The sequence below is a fragment of the Lithobates pipiens genome, unplaced genomic scaffold, assembly GCF_037356315.1.
Source record: "Lithobates pipiens isolate NorthernLeopardFrog02 unplaced genomic scaffold, aLitPip1_a1.2 Scaffold_19, whole genome shotgun sequence".
NCBI classification, from domain to species: Eukaryota; Metazoa; Chordata; class Amphibia; order Anura; family Ranidae; genus Lithobates; species Lithobates pipiens.
In genome coordinates, this window is record NW_027507764.1 from 211,197,924 (window position 1) to 211,218,710 (window position 20,787).

Sequence of the window (20,787 nt, forward strand, 5' to 3'; positions counted from 1 at the left end):
TAGCTAGTGATCTATCTTTTATAATAGAGCTTGCAGTCAGTAGTGTTAGGAGCTTGTGCGTGCTGTCTGCGTGCTCTGTACCCAGTACATACCGCTATATCCACCTACATAGCTCTTCCCTATTTGAGCCCACTTGCCACCTGCAGGAGTTATTGGAAGTTGTGTGTGCCTCCAGCACAGCACAGTATACATCTGTGTATACCCCTTTATCTCTGGTGTTCTATAATAAAGGCATCTGCAGGAGTTAGTGGGTGTTCTGTGTACCTTCAACGCAGTACACACCGATCGTTTTTGGATGATTTTCGATCTTGCTGTTGTGTAGTGGTTGTTGTCTGCGTGCCCTGACCGCAGTATACACCGCTATATTCACCTCACCTATATAGCTAGTGATCTATCTTTTATAATAGAGCTTGCAGTCAGTAGTGTTAGGAGCTTGTGCGTGCTGTCTGCGTGCTCTGTACCCAGTACATACCGCTATATCCACCTACATAGCTCTTCTCTATTTGAGCCCACTTGCCACCTGCAGGAGTTATTGGAAGTTGCGTGTGCCTCCAGCACAGCACAGTATACATCTGTATATACCCCTTTATCTCTGGTGTTCTATGATAAAGGCATCTGCAGGAGTTAGTGGGTGTTGTGTGCCTCTAGCACAATATACACTACCCAACTGCTTTTTTACCCAACTCCCTTCAGGCCATTACCATGTCTGGAAGGCCAGCAAGGAGAGGCAGACAGGCGCGAGCCGATAAAAGAGGGCAAGCAGGCTCTGTGTCTAGAGACAACAGTGCTGGTCGTGGACGCGGTGCATTGTCATCAGTACGTGGCCATGGGACACGCTTGTCCTTCTTTTCAGCTGGACATGTTGAGCCGCAACATGCCAACGACTTGGTAGAGTGGATGACCAAGCCCTCTTCATCCTCCTCATCCTCTCTCACCCAGTCTCAGGGTACTAGAAAAGCAGCTGCGAACGCATCGTCTTCCCTCCTCTCAATGTCATCATCAGTGACTCCTTCCCTAGACCCACCACGTCCTCCTGAGGAGTCTCCTGAACTCTTTGAGCACAGTGTTGGGTACATGCTCCAGGAGGATGCCCAGTGTTTTGTAGCCTCTGATGATGACACTCAGCTAGAGGAAGGCAGTAGTGTGAATGCAGAGAGAGGGGATGCTCAAGAAGGACAGCAATCTGGCAGTCATGTTCCACAAGCTGCAGCATACTGCCAGGTTTGCTACAGCGATGAAGAGGGAGGGGATGATGAGGGCACTGACTCCACGTGGGTGCCTGGTAGGAGAGAGGAGGAGGATGCACATGTCCAACGAGGCAGGATGCCCTCCGGGGGCCAGCTTAGGGGCAGCACACCGACTGAATCACACCGCAGAGCTCTGCCTGTGCAGGGCGCTGCCTCTGCACGTTATTCTAAAAGTTCTTTGGTGTGGGCCTTTTTTGAGACGAGTGCATCAGATCGCACCGCTGCTATTTGCAACATATGTCTCAAGCGTATCTCGCGTGGCCAAAACATCAGCGGTAAGGTGCATATTACCGCTGACTCATGGTCCAGCAGGCATGGACAGGGACGTTACCTGTCTTTCACGGCCCATTGGGTCACTATTCTGGCAGCTGGGAAGGATGCAGGACAAGGTGCAGTAGTGTTGGAGGTTGTTCCGCCACCACGCCTCCAAAATGCTCCTATTGGTTGTGACACACCTCTCTCCTCCACCCCCTCCTCTTCTTCTTCCTCCATGGCCTCTTCCAGTGCTCTGTCCTCAGAACCAGCGGTGCTCCGTAGGCGTTCCAGGGGCTACGCAAGTACGCAGGCAAAACTATGCCATGCCGTGCTTGCGCTGGTTTGTTTGGGGGACAGGAGCCACACTGGGGCGGATGTTTTGTCAGCTCTGCAGGGGCAGGCCGAGAGGTGGTTGATGCCACGCCAGCTTAAGCCAGAAATGGTGGTTTGCGACAATGGCACCAACCTCCTCTCCGCCCTCCGACAGGGACAACTGACCCATGTGCCCTGTGTAGCTCACGTCCTTAACCTGGTGGTGCAGCGGTTCTTGGGCAGGTACCCCGGCTTACAGGATGTCCTGAAGCAGGCCAGGAAAGTCTGTGTGCATTTCCGCCGATCATTTAATGCCTGTGCTCGGCTGGCTGAGCTCCAAAAGGAGTTGAACCTGCCCAAGAACCGCCTTATATGTGACATGCCCACCAGGTGGAACTCAACGTTGGCCATGCTGCAGCGGCTGCACACGCAGCAGAGGGCCATCAATGAGTACCTGTGCGACTACGGCACCAGGACAGGGTCAGGGGAGCTCGGTTTTTTCTCACCACGCCAGTGGGGCATGATCAGGGATGCATGCACTGTCCTGTCCCTGTTTGAGGAGGCCACAAGGATGGTGAGCAGTGACAGTGTATGCATCAGTGACACTGTACCTCTTGTCCACCTCTTGGAGCATACGCTGCGTGGAATAATGGACAGGGCACTTGAGGCAGAACAGAGGCAGGAAGAGGAGGACTTCCTTGACTCTCAAGGCCCCCTTTATCCAGACAGTGTTCCTGCTGTGCCACCCATCACACAGGAAGAGGATGAGGAGGAGGAAGAGGAGGAGGAGGATGATTGTGTCAGCATGGAGGTGGAGGCTGGCACTCAGCATCAGCAGCAGCAGCAGCAGTCTTGTAGGGATGATTTACAGTCCCAAGAAACACGTGGACTTGTACGTGGCTGGGAGGAGGTAGCTGCGGATCATGTTGTCCTTAGTGACCCAGAGGACTCCGGACCGAATGCCTCAGCTAACCTACGCTGCATGGCCTCCCTGATCCTGCAAAGCCTGCGGAAGGATCCTCGTATTCTTCGGATCAAGGAGAGGGACCATTACTGGCTGGCCACTCTCCTTGATCCACGGTACAAGGGTAAGGTTGCCGACCTTATCTTGCCATCGCAGAGGGAGCAGAGGATGAGACATCTCCGGGAGGCCTTGCAGAAAGGTCTGTGCAACGCGTTCCCAGAGACTGGGAGGTTACAAACTCCTGGTCCTGGACAACGTGTTGCTGAGGCATCGGTCAGAAGGAGCGGTGGAGAAGGTGGCCGTCTGACTGATGCTTTCAGACAATTTTTTAGTCCGCAGCCCCAAGGTATGATCGGTTCCAGCAACCATCGCCAGCGTCTGATTTACATGGTGCAGGAATACCTAGGGGCAAGGTCAGACTTGGACACCTTTCCCACCGAAAATCCTCTGGCTTACTGGGTCTTGAGGATGGATCACTGGCCAGAGCTTGCACAGTATGCAATTGAGCTACTGGCCTGTCCTGCATCCAGCGTTCTTTCGGAACGCACCTTCAGTGCTGCTGGTGGCTTTGTTACCGATCACAGGGTGCGGCTGTCCACCGAATCAGTTGATCGACTGACCTTCATCAAGATGAATCTGAAGCTGATGTAACTGAATAATTTTTTTTGGAATATCACATCCCTTCAAGACTGCCTATGCTGATGCTGAGTGACTGTCCTGTTATGTTGATTGTCTATCCTCTTCCTCCTCCGATGATATGTTGGAAGAACATTTCTGTTTCTGGGTGATGCCATCAGCCCAATTTTTCTGCCCCTGTTTAACAGGAGCGTTTAAGTACAATTTTTGCTGCAATGCTTTGCAGCAGGGCTAATTCCTGCAATAAAACAAGAGTATATGGGAGAGGTTGCAGTGTCGTGGCACCAGCACCAGTGCCTAAGGCCCAATTTTTCTGCCCCTGTTTAACAGGGACATGTAATTACAATTCTTGATATAATATTTCACAGGAGGGCCCGTTCCTGTGCCCACCCAGAGTAACTGTGAGGACTTATAGTGTTGTGGCACCAGCACCACAACCACCAAAGGTCAATTTTTCTACCACTGTTCAACAATGGCATGTAATTACAATTCTTGATATAATTGTTCACAGCAGGGCGCTCCAGCGCCCACCAAGAGTCACTTTGAGGGCTTACAATGTTGTGGCAAAACCAACACCTTGTTCCGCCATTTCTGCAGAGCATATAGGGCAGGCCCCTACTTTCAAACATCCAACTTACAAACATCTCCTACTTGCAAACGGAAGGAGACAACAGCAAGTGAGATGAAAAAAGATGGACGACAAAACAAATTATACAGGGGTGATAACCCTTCCCTATGTTTTACAAAAAGCTTAAATTTTTTTTTTTTGACTGGAGCTACACTTTAAAAATGTACCAGTTGAAAATTACAAACAGATTCAACTTAACACAACTAACCTACACAGTCCCTGTCTTGTTTGCACCGCCTGTATACTGCTGTTCTGAGTATATAGGGCCTGGGGGGCCACACGCATTTCCTTTTTTTAATATGGGTACGGGGTTCCCCTTAACCACTTAAGGACCGCCGTATTGCCATTGTACGTCATCACAATGGCACAGGCAGGCACAAGCATGTAGATGTACGTGCCTACCTTCCAGCGGGTGGGGGGTCCGATCGGACCCCCTCCCGCTGGATACGGCGGTCCAGTTCGCTGCAGAAGCGATCCGTGATGAGGGGATGGCCGTTGGTTTCTGGCCACCCCCTCTGGATCGCTCCTGGCCAATGACGAACTTCCTCCCACTGTGTATTGTTTACACAGGAAGGAGGAAGTGATGTCATTCTCCTCGGGGCGGTCTTTTTGACCGGACTACGAGGAGAAGACTAAAAGTAAGTGTGCACCAACACTACACTGACATGTAGGTACACACAGGCACACAAACCCCCCCGATCCCCCCCCGCCCCCCCCCCCGTCACAGTGTCACTGATTGCATTGATCATTTCTTTACTGATCAATGCATTCAGTGTCAGTTGTAACAGTTAAAACTGTCAGGGCAGTTAGTGTTAGGTCCAGGGTAGCCCCCTATCACCCCCAATAAAGATTTAACCCCCTGATTGCCCCTAGAGTTAACCCTTTCACCCCCTTTTGCCAGTGTCACTAAGCGATCATTTTTCTGATCGCTGCATCAGTGTCGCTACTGTTGCTAGGTAGCTAGTTATTTTTTTAGGTTCACTGCCAGGTTTTTATATCGCTAGGTACCCCGATATACTACCCAATAATGGTTTTAACCCCCTGATTGTCCCTAGTTAACCCTTTCACCCCCTTTTGCCAGTGTCACTAAGCGATCATTTTTCTGATCGCTGCATTGGTGTCGCTAGTGTCGCTAGGTAGCTAGTTTTTTTTTAGGTTCACCGCCAGGTTTTTATAGCGCTAGGTACCCCGATATACTACCCAATAATGGTTTTAACCCCCTGATTGCCCCTAGTTAACCCTTTCACCAGCGATCACAGTATAAGTGTCACTGGTGATGCTGGTTAGCCAGTTCGTTATTTAGGTTCCCCATCAGGTTTTTATATAGCGCCAGGGACCCCCATATACTACCTAATAAAAATTTGAACTCCCTGATTGCCCCTAGTTAACCCTTTCACCACTGATCACCGTATAAGTGTTACGGGTGACTCTGGTTAGTTTGCTTTTTATAGCATCAGGGCACCCACCATTTATTACCCAATAAAGGTTTAACCCCCTGATCACCCGGCGGGTGATATCAATTAGGTTTTAGGGTCAGGGTCTGCGTCGCCCCAGGCAGCGCTAGGTTAGTGCCAGTACCGCTAACACCCACACGCAAAGCATAAACCTCCCGTAGTGGTATAGAATCTGAACAGATCAATATCTGATCTGATCAGATCTATACTAGCATCCCCAGCAGTTCAGGGTTCCAAAAAAACGCATTGTTAGCGGGATCAGCCCAGATACCTGCTGGCACCTGCGTTTTGCCCCTCTGCCCAGCCCACCCAAGTGCAGTATCGATCGATCACTGTCACTTATAAAACACTAAACACATAACTGCAGCGATCGCAGAGTCAGGCCTGATCCCTGCGATCGCTAACAGTTTTTTTGGTAGCATTTTATATTTAAATCCGGAAGGCAGTGCTTGGTTTTCGGGGTCCCGTACGTGGCTAGGCTCCCAAAAAGTCCCCCACATGTGGTATACCCATACTCGGGAGAAGCAGCAGAATTTATTTTGGGGTGTAATTTCACTTATGCCCATAGCATGTGTGAGCAATATATCATTTAGTGACAACTTTGTGCAAAAAAAAAAAGTTTGTAATATTCCCGCAACTTGTGGCAAAATATAAAATATTCCATGGACTCAACATGCCTCTCAGTAAATAGCTTGGGGTGTCTACTTTCCAAAATGGGGTCATTTTGGGGGGTTTTGTGCTATTTTGGCATTTTATAGCCTTCGAAACTGTGATAGGTAGTGAGGAGTAAATTCAAAAATATGCACCCTTAGAAATCCTGAAGGTGGTGATTGGTTTTCGGGGTGCCGTGCGCGACTAGACTCCCAAAAAGTCCCACACATGTGGTATCCCCATACTCAGGAGAAGTAGCGAAATATATTTTGGGGTGCAATTCCACATATAACCATGGCATGTGTGAGCAATATATCATTTAGTGACAACTTTTTGTAAATTTTTTATTTATTTTTTGTCATTATTCAATCCCTTAGGACAAAAAAAATAAATATTTAATGGGCTCAACATACCCATCAGCAATTTCCTTGGGGTGTCTACTTTCCAAAATGGGGTCATTTGGGGGGAGTTTGTACTGCCCTGCTATTTTAGCACCTCAAGAAATGAGATAGGCAGTCATAAATTAAAAGCTGTGTAAATTCCAGAAAATGTACTCTAGTTTGTAGACGCTATAACTTTTGCGCAAACCAAAAAATATACGCTTATTGACATTTTTTTTACTAAAGACATGTGGCTGAATACATTTTGCCCTCAATGTATGACTAAAATTTAGTTTATTCGATTTTTCTTATAACAAAAAGAAGAAAATATATTTTTTTTTCAAAATTTTCGCTCTTTTTCCATTTATATCGCAAAAAATAAAAATCGCAGAGGCAATCAAATACCATCAAAAGAAAGCTCTATTTGTGGGAAGAAAAGGACGCAAATTTAGTTTGGGTGCAATATTGCATGACCGCGCAATTACCAGTTAAAGCAGCGCAGTGCGAAATTGGAAAAAGACCTCTGGTCCTTAAGGTGTTTATTGGTCCGGGGCTGTAGTGGTTAATATGCATACAAGACCCAAAGGGGCTGGTAATGGGCAGGGAGGGCTACCCATGCCATTTTTCTCAATGATTTTCAACCATATTGCAGGAACCAGATATAACATTAAAACCGCAAGCAGCTTTAAATGACGTTATTTCCGTTAAATGTTATTTTGTGCAGGGACTGTTCTAAACACGGGAAACACGTGGCACTTCACAGGCATACTACAGACACACCCCAGGCACCATATTTAAAGGAATATTTCACTTTTTTTTCCACTTTAATCGTCATTAAAATCAGTGCTCCCGCCAAAACGGCAGTTTTTAAAACTTTTTTTTGCATTGACCCATGTCCCCTGGGTCAGGAGCCAGGTCCCCAAACCCTTTTTAGGACAGTATCTTGCATATTAGCCGTTAAAATTAGCACTTTTAATTTTGAACGTTCGAGTCCCATAGACTTCAATGGGGTTCTAACGTTCGTACGAATTTGGGGTCCGTTCGAAAGTTCTGGTGTGAACCGAACCGGGGGGTGTTCGGCTCATCCCTACTAAGCACTAATTGGTGTTCAATGGGGCTCCTGATGTTGGAAATGGCTCTTGCTGCATACCAGATCACAGTCCTCAAGATCGCTCCACCAGGAGGTGAGCAAGCCATAAACCAGTGGCAGATATAGAAGGTAGGGATCAAGCAGAAGTATAGTCAGTAAACAAGCCAAAGGCCTGTAACACATGGTTGCAGGTTGGGATTAAACAGAAGTGTAGTCGAGAAACAAGCCAAAGGCTGGTAACAAGTGGTACTGGAGATGTGGACAGCAGCAGGAGTGAGAAGCTGGAGGGAGCACAATTATGGCTTAAAGCGGGAGTCCGCCATTTTTTTTTTTTTTATAAAGCCAGCAGCTACAAATACTGCAGCTGCTGACTTTTAAAATAATGACTCTTACCCACCCAGTGCGCCCGCGATCTCGGCACTTGAAGCCGATCTCTCGATCGTCTCTCGGGTGCTGCCGCCGCCATCTTGGGTATGGGAATCAGGAAGTGGAGCCTTGCGGCTTCATTTTCCGGTTCCCTACTGCGCATGCGCGAGTCGCGCTGCGCAATAAGGATGGTCCCCACTGTCTCTGGGATCCGTGTGTTTCCCAGCAGGCAGCGGGGGACCTTCGGAAAGGGGCGTAGATTCTGCGGAAAGGGGCGTGGCTTCTGCAGAATCTACGCCGGAAGTGGGTGCAGATACCTGTACTGTACAGGTACCTGCACCCCCCTCCCCCCTGAAAGGTGCCAATTGTGGCACCGGAGGGGGGGAGGGTTCCAATGAGCGGAAGCTCCACTTTAGGGTAGACCTCCACTTTAAATCAGGAAGTTCATGGGAGGAGGAAAGAGTTCAAGGTTCATTCAAAAGCAAGAGGCAAGGCAAGAAAATTCAAACTAGAATTCAATTAGACAGGGAGCTGTCCAGCTTCTCAGGTGGCTCAGCAAGAAGTGACATTGCCAGACACGGTAGAGGTCACAGTTTCAGACCTGGGTCCTGACAACAACCTTTGTCTGTAACTGACAAGTCCTTTAAAAGGATGGTGTTGTATATCACTTAGCCACTAGTCATTCCCAGCAGCTCCAGAAAATGGATGCATCCTGATAGTAGTAGTGGACTATGCCACTTAGTGCTGTGCCACTATCCTCCTTCAGGATGGACAAGGTCACTATTGCATTGCTGGGAATTTTTATGAATGTTGGGTTCCCTGTGGAGCTCCTCAGCCCACAGTTTGTGTCTGACCTGATGCAGGCATTCTGTCAGAAAATACAGATGACACATGTCGTGGGCCATCCTTGCCACCAACAAACAGCTTTTACAAGTTTCAGTGGGAATTTGAAAGAATTTTTAAGTACATCTGTGTACTTGCAAGAAAGGGAGTGGGAATGCCAACTGCCATATCTGCTGTTTGTCTATAGATATGTGACCCAGGAGTCCACAGGCTTTTCACCATTTTAGTTCCAATGCAGCACAACAAGGGAAGTAACAACAACAATGCAGATGGATTGTCATGAAAAGCCGAGCCAGCAGAAGTTGGCTGAAAGAAATTTGCATTCCCTTCTGTGCGACCTCCCAAAATGGAGAGGTGTGATAATAATGAGGTCTGAATACCAAACTGTGTAAGGGGGAATGGTGAAGTCATTTTTCACACAATATCACCATTATTTCTCTAAGATGTATGCCTGATCATAAATAGAGTAACCTGCCATAATACACTGCATTTGAGGAATACACACTTGTTAAACAAGAGTCATTCACTCTCCAAAATTCTTATTGTAATGGAGCTACAAAAAGTGGTTACACTAATGTGGACACATGGGAAGATGCTAATCAGTTAGACACCAAGCATGTCTATAGTACCAGATCTGAGAAGCTAATATAATAAATCACATCTTCTAAGTGATATATAGTATATGCATGCATATCGTATTTGATCAAGTCATTATTTCCTTCTGTTCAATATGTTGGTGGCCAGATTTTGAAACCTTATTGTATGGAAACGCAGGTATAGATGCAGCTCTTGTTTGACATCAAAACCACTAAGGATACTGAGAGAGTCTGCAAGCAAATTGGATTGTACAGGAAACCAAAGAAGTCTTTTAATTTTTAATCCCATTTTATTTTACCATTTTTTGCTAGCTGTCTGTTTTGTAATATTCTTTTTCTGTAAATAATTTATTGTATCATTTACTTTTCCATTCTTTCATTAAAACTCTATATAAAATTTCTTAAACAGAATCTCTAAATGCTCTACACACAGATTTAAAAAATGTTTTGAAGAAAGGCTCTTTAACCACTTGCTTACTGGGCACTTAAACCCCCCTCAGTCCCAGACCAATTTTCAGCTTTCAGCGCTGATGCACTTTGAGTGACAATTACGCGGTCATACAACACTGTACCCAAATGAAATTTTTATCATTTTTTTTCCCACAAATAGAGATTTCTTTTGGTGGTATTTAGTTACAGCTCGGAGTTTTATTTTTTGCTAAACAAACAAAAAAAGATGCAAAAAAAAAAAAAATCATGTTTTAATAGTTTGTTATAAAATTTTGCAAACGGGTCATTTTTCTCCTTCATTGAAGTGCGCTGATTAGGCGGCACTGATAGGCTGCATTGGTGGGCACTGATGGGCTGCATTGGTGGGCACTGATGGGCTGCATTGGTGGGCACTGATAGGCTGCACTGGTGGGCACTGATAGGCATAGTTAAGGCGGCACTAATAGGCACAGATAAGGCGGCACCGATGGGCACAGATAAGGCGGCACTGATGGGCAAAGATGGGCACAGATAAGATGGCACGGATGGGTGGCACGGATAAGTGGCACGGATGGGTGGCACGGATGGGCACTGATAGGTACCACAGATAGATGGGACTGATGGGCACTGATAGGTGGCACTGATAGGTGGCTCTGATAGGTGGCACTGCTGGGCACTGATGGGCGGCACTGCTGGGCACTGATGGGCGGCACTGCTGGGCACTGATGGGCGGCACTGGGGTGCAGCACCTTTGAGGCAGATTTTGGGTGGCACTGTGGGTGGCACTGCTGGGTGGCACTGTGGGTGGCACTGTGGGCACTGCTGGGTGGCACTGTGGGCACTGCTGGGTGGCACTGTGGGCACTATGGGCACTGCTGGGTGGCACTGACAGGGGGGCACTTACTTTCTTTCAGGATGGCACTGCGGGTGGCAGGTGGGCACTGGCAGGGGGCAGGTGTCCGCTTGAATTGCTGGCCGTGATCGGGACTGATGTCCCGAACACGGCCGCCGGCGATCGGCTTTTTTTTTTTCTCCTCGCGCTGTCAGCGCGAGGAGGAATACTAGCCGATTACCGGCTCCGTTTTATCACATGATCAGCTGTCATTGGCTGACAGCTGATCACGTGATAAGGGGTCGGGATCGACCCCTTACACGGATCGGTGATCAGGCGAGTCTCACGGACTCGCCGATCACAGAGCGCGCGCCCCTCAGGGGGCGCGCAGGCCGCTCGTAACCGGGACGACGTCAATAGACGTAGTCCCGGCAATCTAGGTCCGCGCTAATGCCGTCATTCGGCAATAGCGCGGTACCCAAGTGGTTAAAGAAAGCATATTATAAACAATGTTAAGTTCCTGTATAGGCGTGGCAGCGAGCGATACCAAACTTTTTTTTAAAGGGTCAGAATTGCAACAGAAGATGCTGTGAACAGTGTGCATGTCCATTAAAAAGAGTGGTAGCTGCTACTCTGTGTGTGTAAAAGGTTAATTGCAGAGTTATCCTGCCTTAGTGATGATCACTCTGTTTGCTGAAGATTATTATCATGTAAGCTGAAAAATTTCTGTCCAGGGTGAGACTGAGAGCAAAGTTCCCACTGGTTGAGTAGAATTTACAGGACATCCTATTCTGGCTGTGTAAAATAGGTGTTGTAGGCTGCCACATGCAGATACATTAGTTGGGTCCATGGTCTGAGCAAACTGGCAGGGCTTTGTGGTGGCCCTGTGTGTCACCAGTTAGTTATGAGCTCCCCTTAGGTGCAAAGTCCCAAAAAATGTCTAACCTTTGACAGTAACCCCCACGGGGCAATTTGCATTGCTCCCTTATTGAAGTCTTAAGGTTTTCCCAACTTGTGAAAGCTGATTACACAACAGGTAACAGAAGTGAAGTAACATCATCAAAAAAGAGTGTTGTTCATAAGCCAACGCAGATCAGGAAAGGTGGCATTCAGGCAGAATTTGATGCCAGTCAATAATTTGATGCCAGTCTTTAGTTTAACCACTTGACCACTGGGCACTTAAACACCCTTAATAACCAGACCAATTTTCAGCTTTCGGTGCTCTCACATTTTGAATGACAATTACTCAGTCATGCAACACTGGACCTATATGACATTTTTGTCCTTTTTTTCACACAAATGGAGCTTTCTTTTGGTGGTATTTAATCACCGCTGGGTTTTTAATTTTTTGTGCTATAAAAGAAAAAATACAGAAAATTCTGTAAAAAAAATGAATTTTTCTTCGTTTCTGTTATAAAATTTAGCAGATTAGTAATTTTTTCTTCATAAATTTTGGCCAAAATTTATACCACTACATATCTTTGGTAAAAATAAGTACAAATTGGTGGATATTATTTGGTCTTTGTGAAAGTTATAGAGTCCACAAGCTATAGTGCCAATATCTGAAAATTGATCACACCTGAAGTACTGACGGCCTATTTCAATTCTTGAGACCCTAACATGCCAGAAAAGTACAAATACCCCCCAAATGACCCCTTTTTGGAAAGAAGACATTCCAAGGTATTTAGTAAGAGGCATGATGAGTTTTTTGAAGTTGTCATTTTTTCCCACAATTCTTTGCAAAATCAAGATTTTTTTTTACTTTTTTTTTTTTTTTTTCACAAAATTGTCATATTATCAGTTTATTTCTCACACAGCATATGCATACCACAAATTACACCCCAAAACACATTCTGCTATTACTCCCGAGTACGGTGATACCACATGTGTGAGACTTTTACACAGTGTGGCCACATACAGAGGCCTAACATGCAGGGAGCGCCAATCATCATTTATTTGCTAGAAAATTACATAGAATCCCAAAAAATTATATATTTTTTTTTAGAAAACACCCTGGAGAATACAATGGTGGTCGTTGCAACTTTTTATCTCGCACGGTATTTGCGCAGCAATTTTTCGAATGCTTTTTTTTGGAAAAAAAACAGTTTTGTGCTTAAAAAAAAAAAAAAAACACAGTAAAGTTAGCCCAATTTTTGCATAATGTGAAAGATGAAGTTACACCGAGTAAATCGATACCCAACATGTCACTCTTCAAAATTGCACAGGCTCGTGGAATGGCGCCAAACGTTGCTACTTAAAAATCCCCATAGGTGACGATTTAATTTTTTTTTTACTGGTTATATGTTTTGAGTTACAGAGAAGGTCTAGGGCTAGAATTATTGCTCTCGCTCCAACGTTCGCAGCGATACCTCACATGTGTGGTTTGAACACCGTTTTCATATGTGGGCGGGACTTACGTATGCGTTCGCTTCTGCATGCAAGCACATGGGGACAGGGGCGCTTTAAAAAAAAATATATATATATTTTATTGTTCATTTTACTTTATTTATTTTAGTTTGACATTTTTTTCCCCAAAAATAAATTTTTTGATCACTTTTATTCCTATTACAAGGAATGTAAACATCCCTTGTAATAGGAATATGGCATGACAGGTCCTTTTTACAGTGAGATATGGAGTCAATAAGACCCCGCATCTCATCTCTAAGCTGGGAAGCCTGAAAAAAAAAAAAGATTCTAGATTTGATCGTATTGGCGAGTCGGTAGAAGCACCGGAGGGCGGCGGGGGGGGGGTGTCTTTGGCTGGGTATTGCAGGGTATCACCAACTATGGCTGGGTATTTCAGAGTATGGCGTTGCAGAGTATTGCGTTGCAGAGCATTGCAGGATATTGGAGGGTGTTGCAGAGCATTGCAGAGTGTTGCACGGTATTGGCGGGTGTTGCAGAGCTTTGCAGAGTGTTGCAGGGTATTGGTGGGTGTTGCAGAACATTGCAGAGTGTTGCAGAGCATTGCAGAGTGTTGCAGGGTATTGGCGGGTGTTGCAGAGCGTTGCAGGGTATTGCAGAGTAATGCAGGGTATTGCAGAGTATTGCAGAGTATTGCAGAGTATTGCAGAGTAATGCAGGGTATTGCAGAGTATTGCAGAGTATTGCAGAGTATTTGCAGGGAATTGAGGGGTTAATTTTCGGTGAGCAGCGATGTGGGCACTGCAGATGCAGCCCACATCGCTGCTGACACCGATCTCTTCCCCCTCCGCGGTTCCGATCGGTACAGAGAGGGGGAGGGAGGAACCGGCGTCATAACATGACGCCGGTTTGTTTACAAGTGATCACTCCATCATTTGACGGAGCGATCACGTGGTAAACGACCGCTATGAGCGGCCGTTTACCGTGATCCGTGATGCGCCGGGTCCTGTGGACCCGGCGGTCACGGATGCTCACGAGTGCGCGCCCCAGGGGGCGCGCGAGAGCGGAATTCTGGGAGGAACGTCATATGACGGCCTCCCAGAGTTAAGAAACCGCCCTGTAGCCGTCATTCGGCTATAGGGCGGTTATTAAGTGGTTAAAGTGCCTTCATTCTCTTAGCCCTTGTACACACGGTCGGACATTCGGACAGAAAATGTCCAATCGGACTGTGTTGTCGGATAATCCGACCGTGTGTGGGCTTCATCTGACTTTTTCTGTTAGAATGTCCGACCACCAAAGTTTGAGAGCTGGATATAGAATTTTCCGACAACATGATCCAATCGGACTTTGTCCGATCGTTTGTAGAGAATTCCGATCGGATAAAGTGCCACACATGCTCAGATCAAATTCCTAGACCAAAGTTATTGGCTACTAGCCTGAACGTAGTCCCGTTGTAACTAAATAACATCACGTTACAAACGATCGGATTTTCCAACTTTGTCCGACCGTGTTTATGCAACACCAGTTTCGGACAAAATCCGTCTGAAAAAATCCGACGGATTTTGTTGTCGGAATGTCCGACCATGTGTACAAGGGCTTAAAGATGTTTAGTAATATAGCAATCAAGGGGTTCCTCTGAGCCATTCAAGAATGGGGATTTATATTCTGTACAATATTATCCGCTTTCTACACACCACTCAACCACCCGCCTAAGCCTGCTTTGTGTGATATCCTAGGCTGAAACCTGCCCAGAAGTGTATTCCAATTTGATATACTGTGATAACTAAAGCATACAAAATATTAGGTGAAAAAAAAGCTTCTTCAGATGTTTGTAGAATGACTAATATGCTAACATGCAGTCACCAAACTTTGATGTCTATAATCTCAGCTGTGCATTTGGAATCTAATCAAACTTGGAAGTTGTTCAATGGCACGTAAAACTTATGATAGTCTCATCTGCCACTATAAATCTAACACTATGTGAGCAATTTACAGTAGATTGAACTTACGTTTTCTTTTTTTTTTTGTTCAAAAGGCCAGGCAGGACTGCAATACATTTTCTAATATATATTAAGTGTAATAAAAGTTTGTTATGGTACTTATTTATGAATAAACTGTATCTTGAAGGTGATCTATAACTAATTTGTAGATTACTTAATCTAGTTAAATAATTACAGGCTGTTTAATTGTATAGTACAGGAAACACGAGGTGATTCTATGGAATGTTATGCTGCTACTTTCAGGTCATTTCACACTGTTAAAAGCTTTGTTGGTAACTGCCCCCAGTGTACCCATATAACTCTGTCCAATCCATGAGGCTCCAGTTTCTTTGTTAGTGATGAACCCCTTCTGATTTTGGAGAAGATTATTTTCTGCCAGTTCTCCTTTTTTAACTGACACTTCAAGATCAAGATCTCACTGCTTTTTGCCATATGGCTCACTAGCAGTTTCAGAATTGGTTACCCTCAATGTACATCTTGGGAACCATACCAGGACCCTACAACAGCAGGACCAACCTGTTATTTTGCATTGGGCCTGGATCCTGCATTCAGCATACACCTTGACTAATATTACGCTCCCTTGGCCTCCGCGATTCTGCTTTATCCTGGTTTTCCTCCTACCTATCTCAGCGCACTTTCAGTGTCACTTACAACTCCATCTCCTCCGCTCCCCTTCTTCTTTCTGTTGGGGTACCCCAAGGTTCTGTCATTGGGCCCCTCCTATTCTCGCTGTTCCCTGGGCCAGTTGATAACCTCCCATGGTTTCTATCTCCAGAATTCGACCCTTCCTGACTAATGATACCATAAAGCAACTCATTCACTCCTTGATTATTTGCCACCTTGACTACTGCAACTCTCATCTTAATGGCCTATCCCCCTTCAGTCTATTATGAATGCTGCTGCTATACTAATACACCTCACTAATCGTTCCGTGACTGCTGCCCCTCTCTGCCAATCCCTTCACTGGCTTCCCCTACCCCACCGTGTAAAATTCAAAATGCTAACCATAACATACAAAGCCATCCACAACATCGCCCCCAGCTACATCACCAACCTCATCTGCGGATATCACCCAAATCGTCCCCTCCGCTCCTCCCAGGACATCCTTCTTTCTAGCTCCCTTGTTACCTCCTCTCATGCTTGCCTTCAAGACTTCTCCAGAGCCTCTCCCATCCTCTGGAACTCCCTGCCCCAGGCTGTCCGATCAGCCCCTACCCTGCCCACCTTTAGGAGATCCCTGAAAACTCATTTATTCAGGGAAGCCTATCCCACACCCACCTAACAACTGTCCCCGAGCCACCCCCATCAAATCATTCTCTGCAGCTATTACCTTTTGTACCACCACCCCCTCCCTTTAGAATGTAAGCTCTACAAGCACGGCCCTCCTGTACCTTTTGTATTGTACTGTAATTGTGTTGTCCCAATTGTAAAGCACTGCGTAAACTGTTGGCGCTATATAAATCATGTAATAATAATAATAATATACTCAGCTGTGCATTTGGAATCTGGTCGAACTTTAAAGTTGTTCAATGGCACGTAAAACTTATGATAGTCTCACCTGTTCCATTCTTACAGAGCACAGCCCTCCCCCTCCTCTACACAAATGGGAGAATGGATCTGCTCTGCCTCCTCCCGCCCAGAGAGCGGGAAAATTTAAAGTTGGCAGCCCCATCCTAAACTTGAAGCCACTGACAGAGCCAGTGTGGCTTCTGCTGGGACTGTGCAAGTGAGTGAGCTGTGGCCAGACTCTCCCCTCTTCTCCCTTGCTTTCTTCTTACTCTGTCTCAGCCTCATCATTTAACCACTTGCCTACCAGGCACTTTTACCCACTTCCTGCCCAGGCCAATTTTCAGCTTTCAGCACTGTTACATTTTGACAATTGCGTGGTCATGTAACACTGTACCCATATGACATTTTTATAATTTTTTTAGCACAGCTTTATTTTGGTGGTATTTAATCACTGCTGTGTTTTTTATTTTTTTGCTAGTGAAAATGGAAAAAAAACATGAACATTTGGGGAAAAAAAGTGTTTCTTAGTTTCTGGCAGAAAAGTTTGTAAATAAGTAATTTTGCTCCTTCACTGAGGAGGCAGCACTGTAGGGCACTAATTTAGTGGCACTGATGTGGAGGCACTAATATCCCACACTGATAGGTGGCACTGATGGGCATCGGTAGGTGGCACTGATAGTTGGTGCTGATAGGCAGTACTGTTGGGCACTAATGGGTGGCAATCATGGGCAGCACTGATGAGCAGGCACTCAAAGGAAGTACTGATTGGTGTCACTGATGGGCACTAATTGATGTCACTAGTGGGCACAGACTCGCGTCACTTGCTGGGGCTGCACTGTAATCAGTGCCCTGATTACCTGTACGTGTCTCCACTACGAGGAAATGCGGCTGATCACTTCTCCACTCCTCACACTCTATCAGTGTGAGGTGAGCTGATAAACTGTATTTCCACATCTACATGTGTTTGGCTGATCACATGGGTAAAGAGCTGTGTCATCGGCTCTTTACCAAAATTGGGGTCACGCTGTGTCATATTTGTCTTACTTCATAATATCAATATCCGTTATAAAACCAGGTGGACATGGATGGTGAGCTGATTCAGTGGTTTAATGGGCCACTTGACTGGATTTGTCCTCAGGCCTAAGGCTGCCAGCCCTCCCCTGCCATCATTTGTAGACGCAATAACTTTTACACAAACCAATTAATATACACTTTTTGGGATTTTGTTTTACCAAACACATGTAGAAGAATACATTTTGGTCTAAATTCATGAAGAAATTTTATTTTATTGGATGTGTTTTATAAGAGAAAATATTGTTTGGTTTTTAAAATTTTTGGTCTTCTTTTGTTTATATCACAAAAAATAAAAACTCAGTGGTGATCAAATACCACCAAAAGAAAGCTCTAATTGTGTAAAAAACGTGATAGAAATATAATTTGCGTACAGCATTGCATGACCTCGCAAAAGTAGCACAGTGCTGAATAGCCCTGGTCATGAGGGGCTAAAACCTTCCGGAGCTCAAGTGGTTAACCTCATGACCCATAGTTCTACTTTGTCTCCCCCTGTGTTTTTCTTGGGGCCCCCCTACTTTTCTGACCCTTTATAGTGACAAAGTATCCTGGAGCCAGTCCTTCTTTGTTCCTTGGGGTTCTTTTTATCATCTTCTGCGGGAATGTCATTTTCTTTTCTGCTTTGAAGACAGTTCAAACACTTACAATCTGCCTTATTGGTGGGGTCAGGACTGTCATCTACCAAATGACCCCTCTTCTATTTCTTACAGGGTGGTCCCTCTGTGGGATTTCTCCCTCTTCCACCCGTTTTGGTGGTTATTTTGCCTTTCTTGCAGACTAATGCACTCACAGAGCAAGTCCCTATTTTCTTCACCCATTCCCCCAGGAGGTTGGGGTTCTTGGGTGTTTTACAGCATCTAGCATCAGTCCTTCTCCAGGGTCGCAGGACCACTGCCTGTTCTTCCCTGTGCATTTTCAAAACATTGGCTGCTCTCTCTTCTTATCCCTGCTTCAGCTTGTTATTCCTGTGGGCTTGTTGCTGCAATTTAGGCTGTTTTGTTGCCCATCGAGCAATTTACTGCTTGGCGGTATCACATGGTCTAAGAATCAACCCATGTCCTGTACTGCACAATTAAAATAATTGGAATTTTGACATACTTGTATATTCCATTTTTTGGAGTTCAGTTTAGGACTCAGGTCTTTCCCCTTTTTGTGGTCTCCTTACCTCTTGATTTTTTACAGAATGGGTGGAAATATATGGGTACACTGTGGGGCATTTCCCAGCAAAGCTTTTGCTAGTGTCCAACCATCAGAAGGTAGCAGCATATATAATCCGTGATCTAAGAATCAACTCCATATACTGTGCTTGAACATATGTTATTTACAGGTACATCAAAATTCTTAATTTTCACGCAGTTCCAGATTGTTGATTGTAATTGCAGATAAATGTTTTTCTTTAAATCAGAAATACTCTGTTAAAACCTGTATTAAAGCCTAAATGCTCTATTTATATACTGTGTGTCTGTGTGTGTGTGTATGTATGTGTATATATATATATATATATATATATATATATATATACAGGGTTCACATAACTTTAATCAGAAAATTTGTGAATTTTTGGTGAAAGTTTAGCAATCTAAGATCTAACTGTCACTATGCCACTCCTCTGTTATACCAGTTGCTTTTTTACTGATGTTCTAGATCCAAAAAAGACACGTTTTTTCCAGTAGTACATAGCAGAACAAATTTGGGAAAGCCCAAACATTAACATTAGCACTTTATTTGGGGTCCTGATCCAAATGCTACTGATCACTGCTTCATAACCTTAGACAATCCCTATATTTTGCTAAATATGCAACAGTTTGCATTTGATTAAAAGCATAAAACGTTTATATAAAAGGAGTTTGGTTTAATTTTTTTAATTTTTTTTGTTGCACAGACCCTTAAGTAATCTTACAACATTGTTTCCTGCTAAACGCTATCAAAAGTTACATAAGCTGCTTATTAGCATGTAGGGATCTTATTGTTCACTCAAAATGCAGCATTTAACAAATGACTGTTCTAATGCTGTGATCTGAGCTTTCAGCAAGATGCAGACAAAGGACGTTGCTGATAACAAGGATATTTAAAGTGCACTGGAGTCCATGGCCCTGTGACCTCGCTAATCCATATTTCCAAATTATGTTGCTAATAAATGTGAACATTGTTTAGCTATCTAACAGTTGTGGTTGTTAGTTCCGACATATGTTTCACATATGATAGGCAGGAAAAGTAAGGCTGCTTCATATCAGGTTTTTCAGATCAAAACTCAAGCAGTTCCATATTTTATTTTGTTTTCCCCATAGAATGTTAATGCTATTGTCTTACAAATGTGATGATCATTACTGCAGAAACAGCCTGAGGAAATCCTCTGACCATATATGAAATTGCTGATAATTTTGGTTTGCGTCTCATATTAAGACAATCAGATAGAATTACAAGGCTTCTTAACCATGTTCTTTGCCTGGGGCTTTAAGCTTTTGCATTTCCGCTGAACATTTTTTGTTATAATATTGGCTGCCTGGGAGTAAACCAGTGCGGTAGTACTTTACATCCTTTGGAATTAAACAGAGAGAGAGTTTAGACCACAATATCTTGTTTATTCTTAGGTTCTCAGAAAAAACAACCTCTGAGTGGCTGCAGCTCTTTGAAGGAAGTGGCATCCCGTATGGTCCAATCAACAGTATTAAGCAAGTATTCTCAGAACCTCAGGTCAGTCCTAAGTCCTAGAGCACTTTTTTATTTTTTGTATATTTACAGGCTGCTAATGAATTCAAGTTGCAAAAGTGGTTATGCGAGAAATTGACTGGATACTGGTGACTAAAAGAAGTCAATTTTTGTCCCAGAGTACATTATCAGAAGGGTCATTCTTTTTCAATTCCATGTGTTCTAAGGCTAATGGTGGCCACACACACTGGGATGTCAAACCTGCAAAAAAAGAAAGAAGAATAGCCATAGAATAGCCATAACTTTCAATCAATTTAGATCGGATTCAATCAAACTGAGTCAATTGTCCATCAGCCAGGGCAAAATATCTATTGATTTGCATTGATCAGCAGCACTGAGATACAGTGTTCATGAATAAAATCATGATTAATCAGATTATGAGATTACATGGTAGAAATAGAGATGCAATCCAAAAAATGCGCTCATAAGTTCTGATCATATTTTAACTATT

General features: G+C 44.7%; 1 protein-coding gene across 7 annotated transcripts in view; it reads left to right on the plus strand.

Annotated features, from left to right (window-relative positions):
* The window catches only part of SUGCT (succinyl-CoA:glutarate-CoA transferase), a 1,356,517-nt gene that overhangs the window by 610,895 nt on the left and 724,835 nt on the right, over positions 1-20,787 (plus strand). For 6 of the 7 annotated variants that reach the window (XM_077491677.1, XM_077491678.1, XM_077491679.1 and 3 more), the window contains one exon: positions 20,219-20,321. The exons of the other annotated variant lie outside the window; for it this stretch is intronic. In XM_077491677.1, the coding sequence (XP_077347803.1) occupies positions 20,219-20,321 (103 nt within the window). The remainder of the gene's footprint in view (positions 1-20,218; positions 20,322-20,787) is intronic. 7 annotated transcript variants of the gene reach the window in all.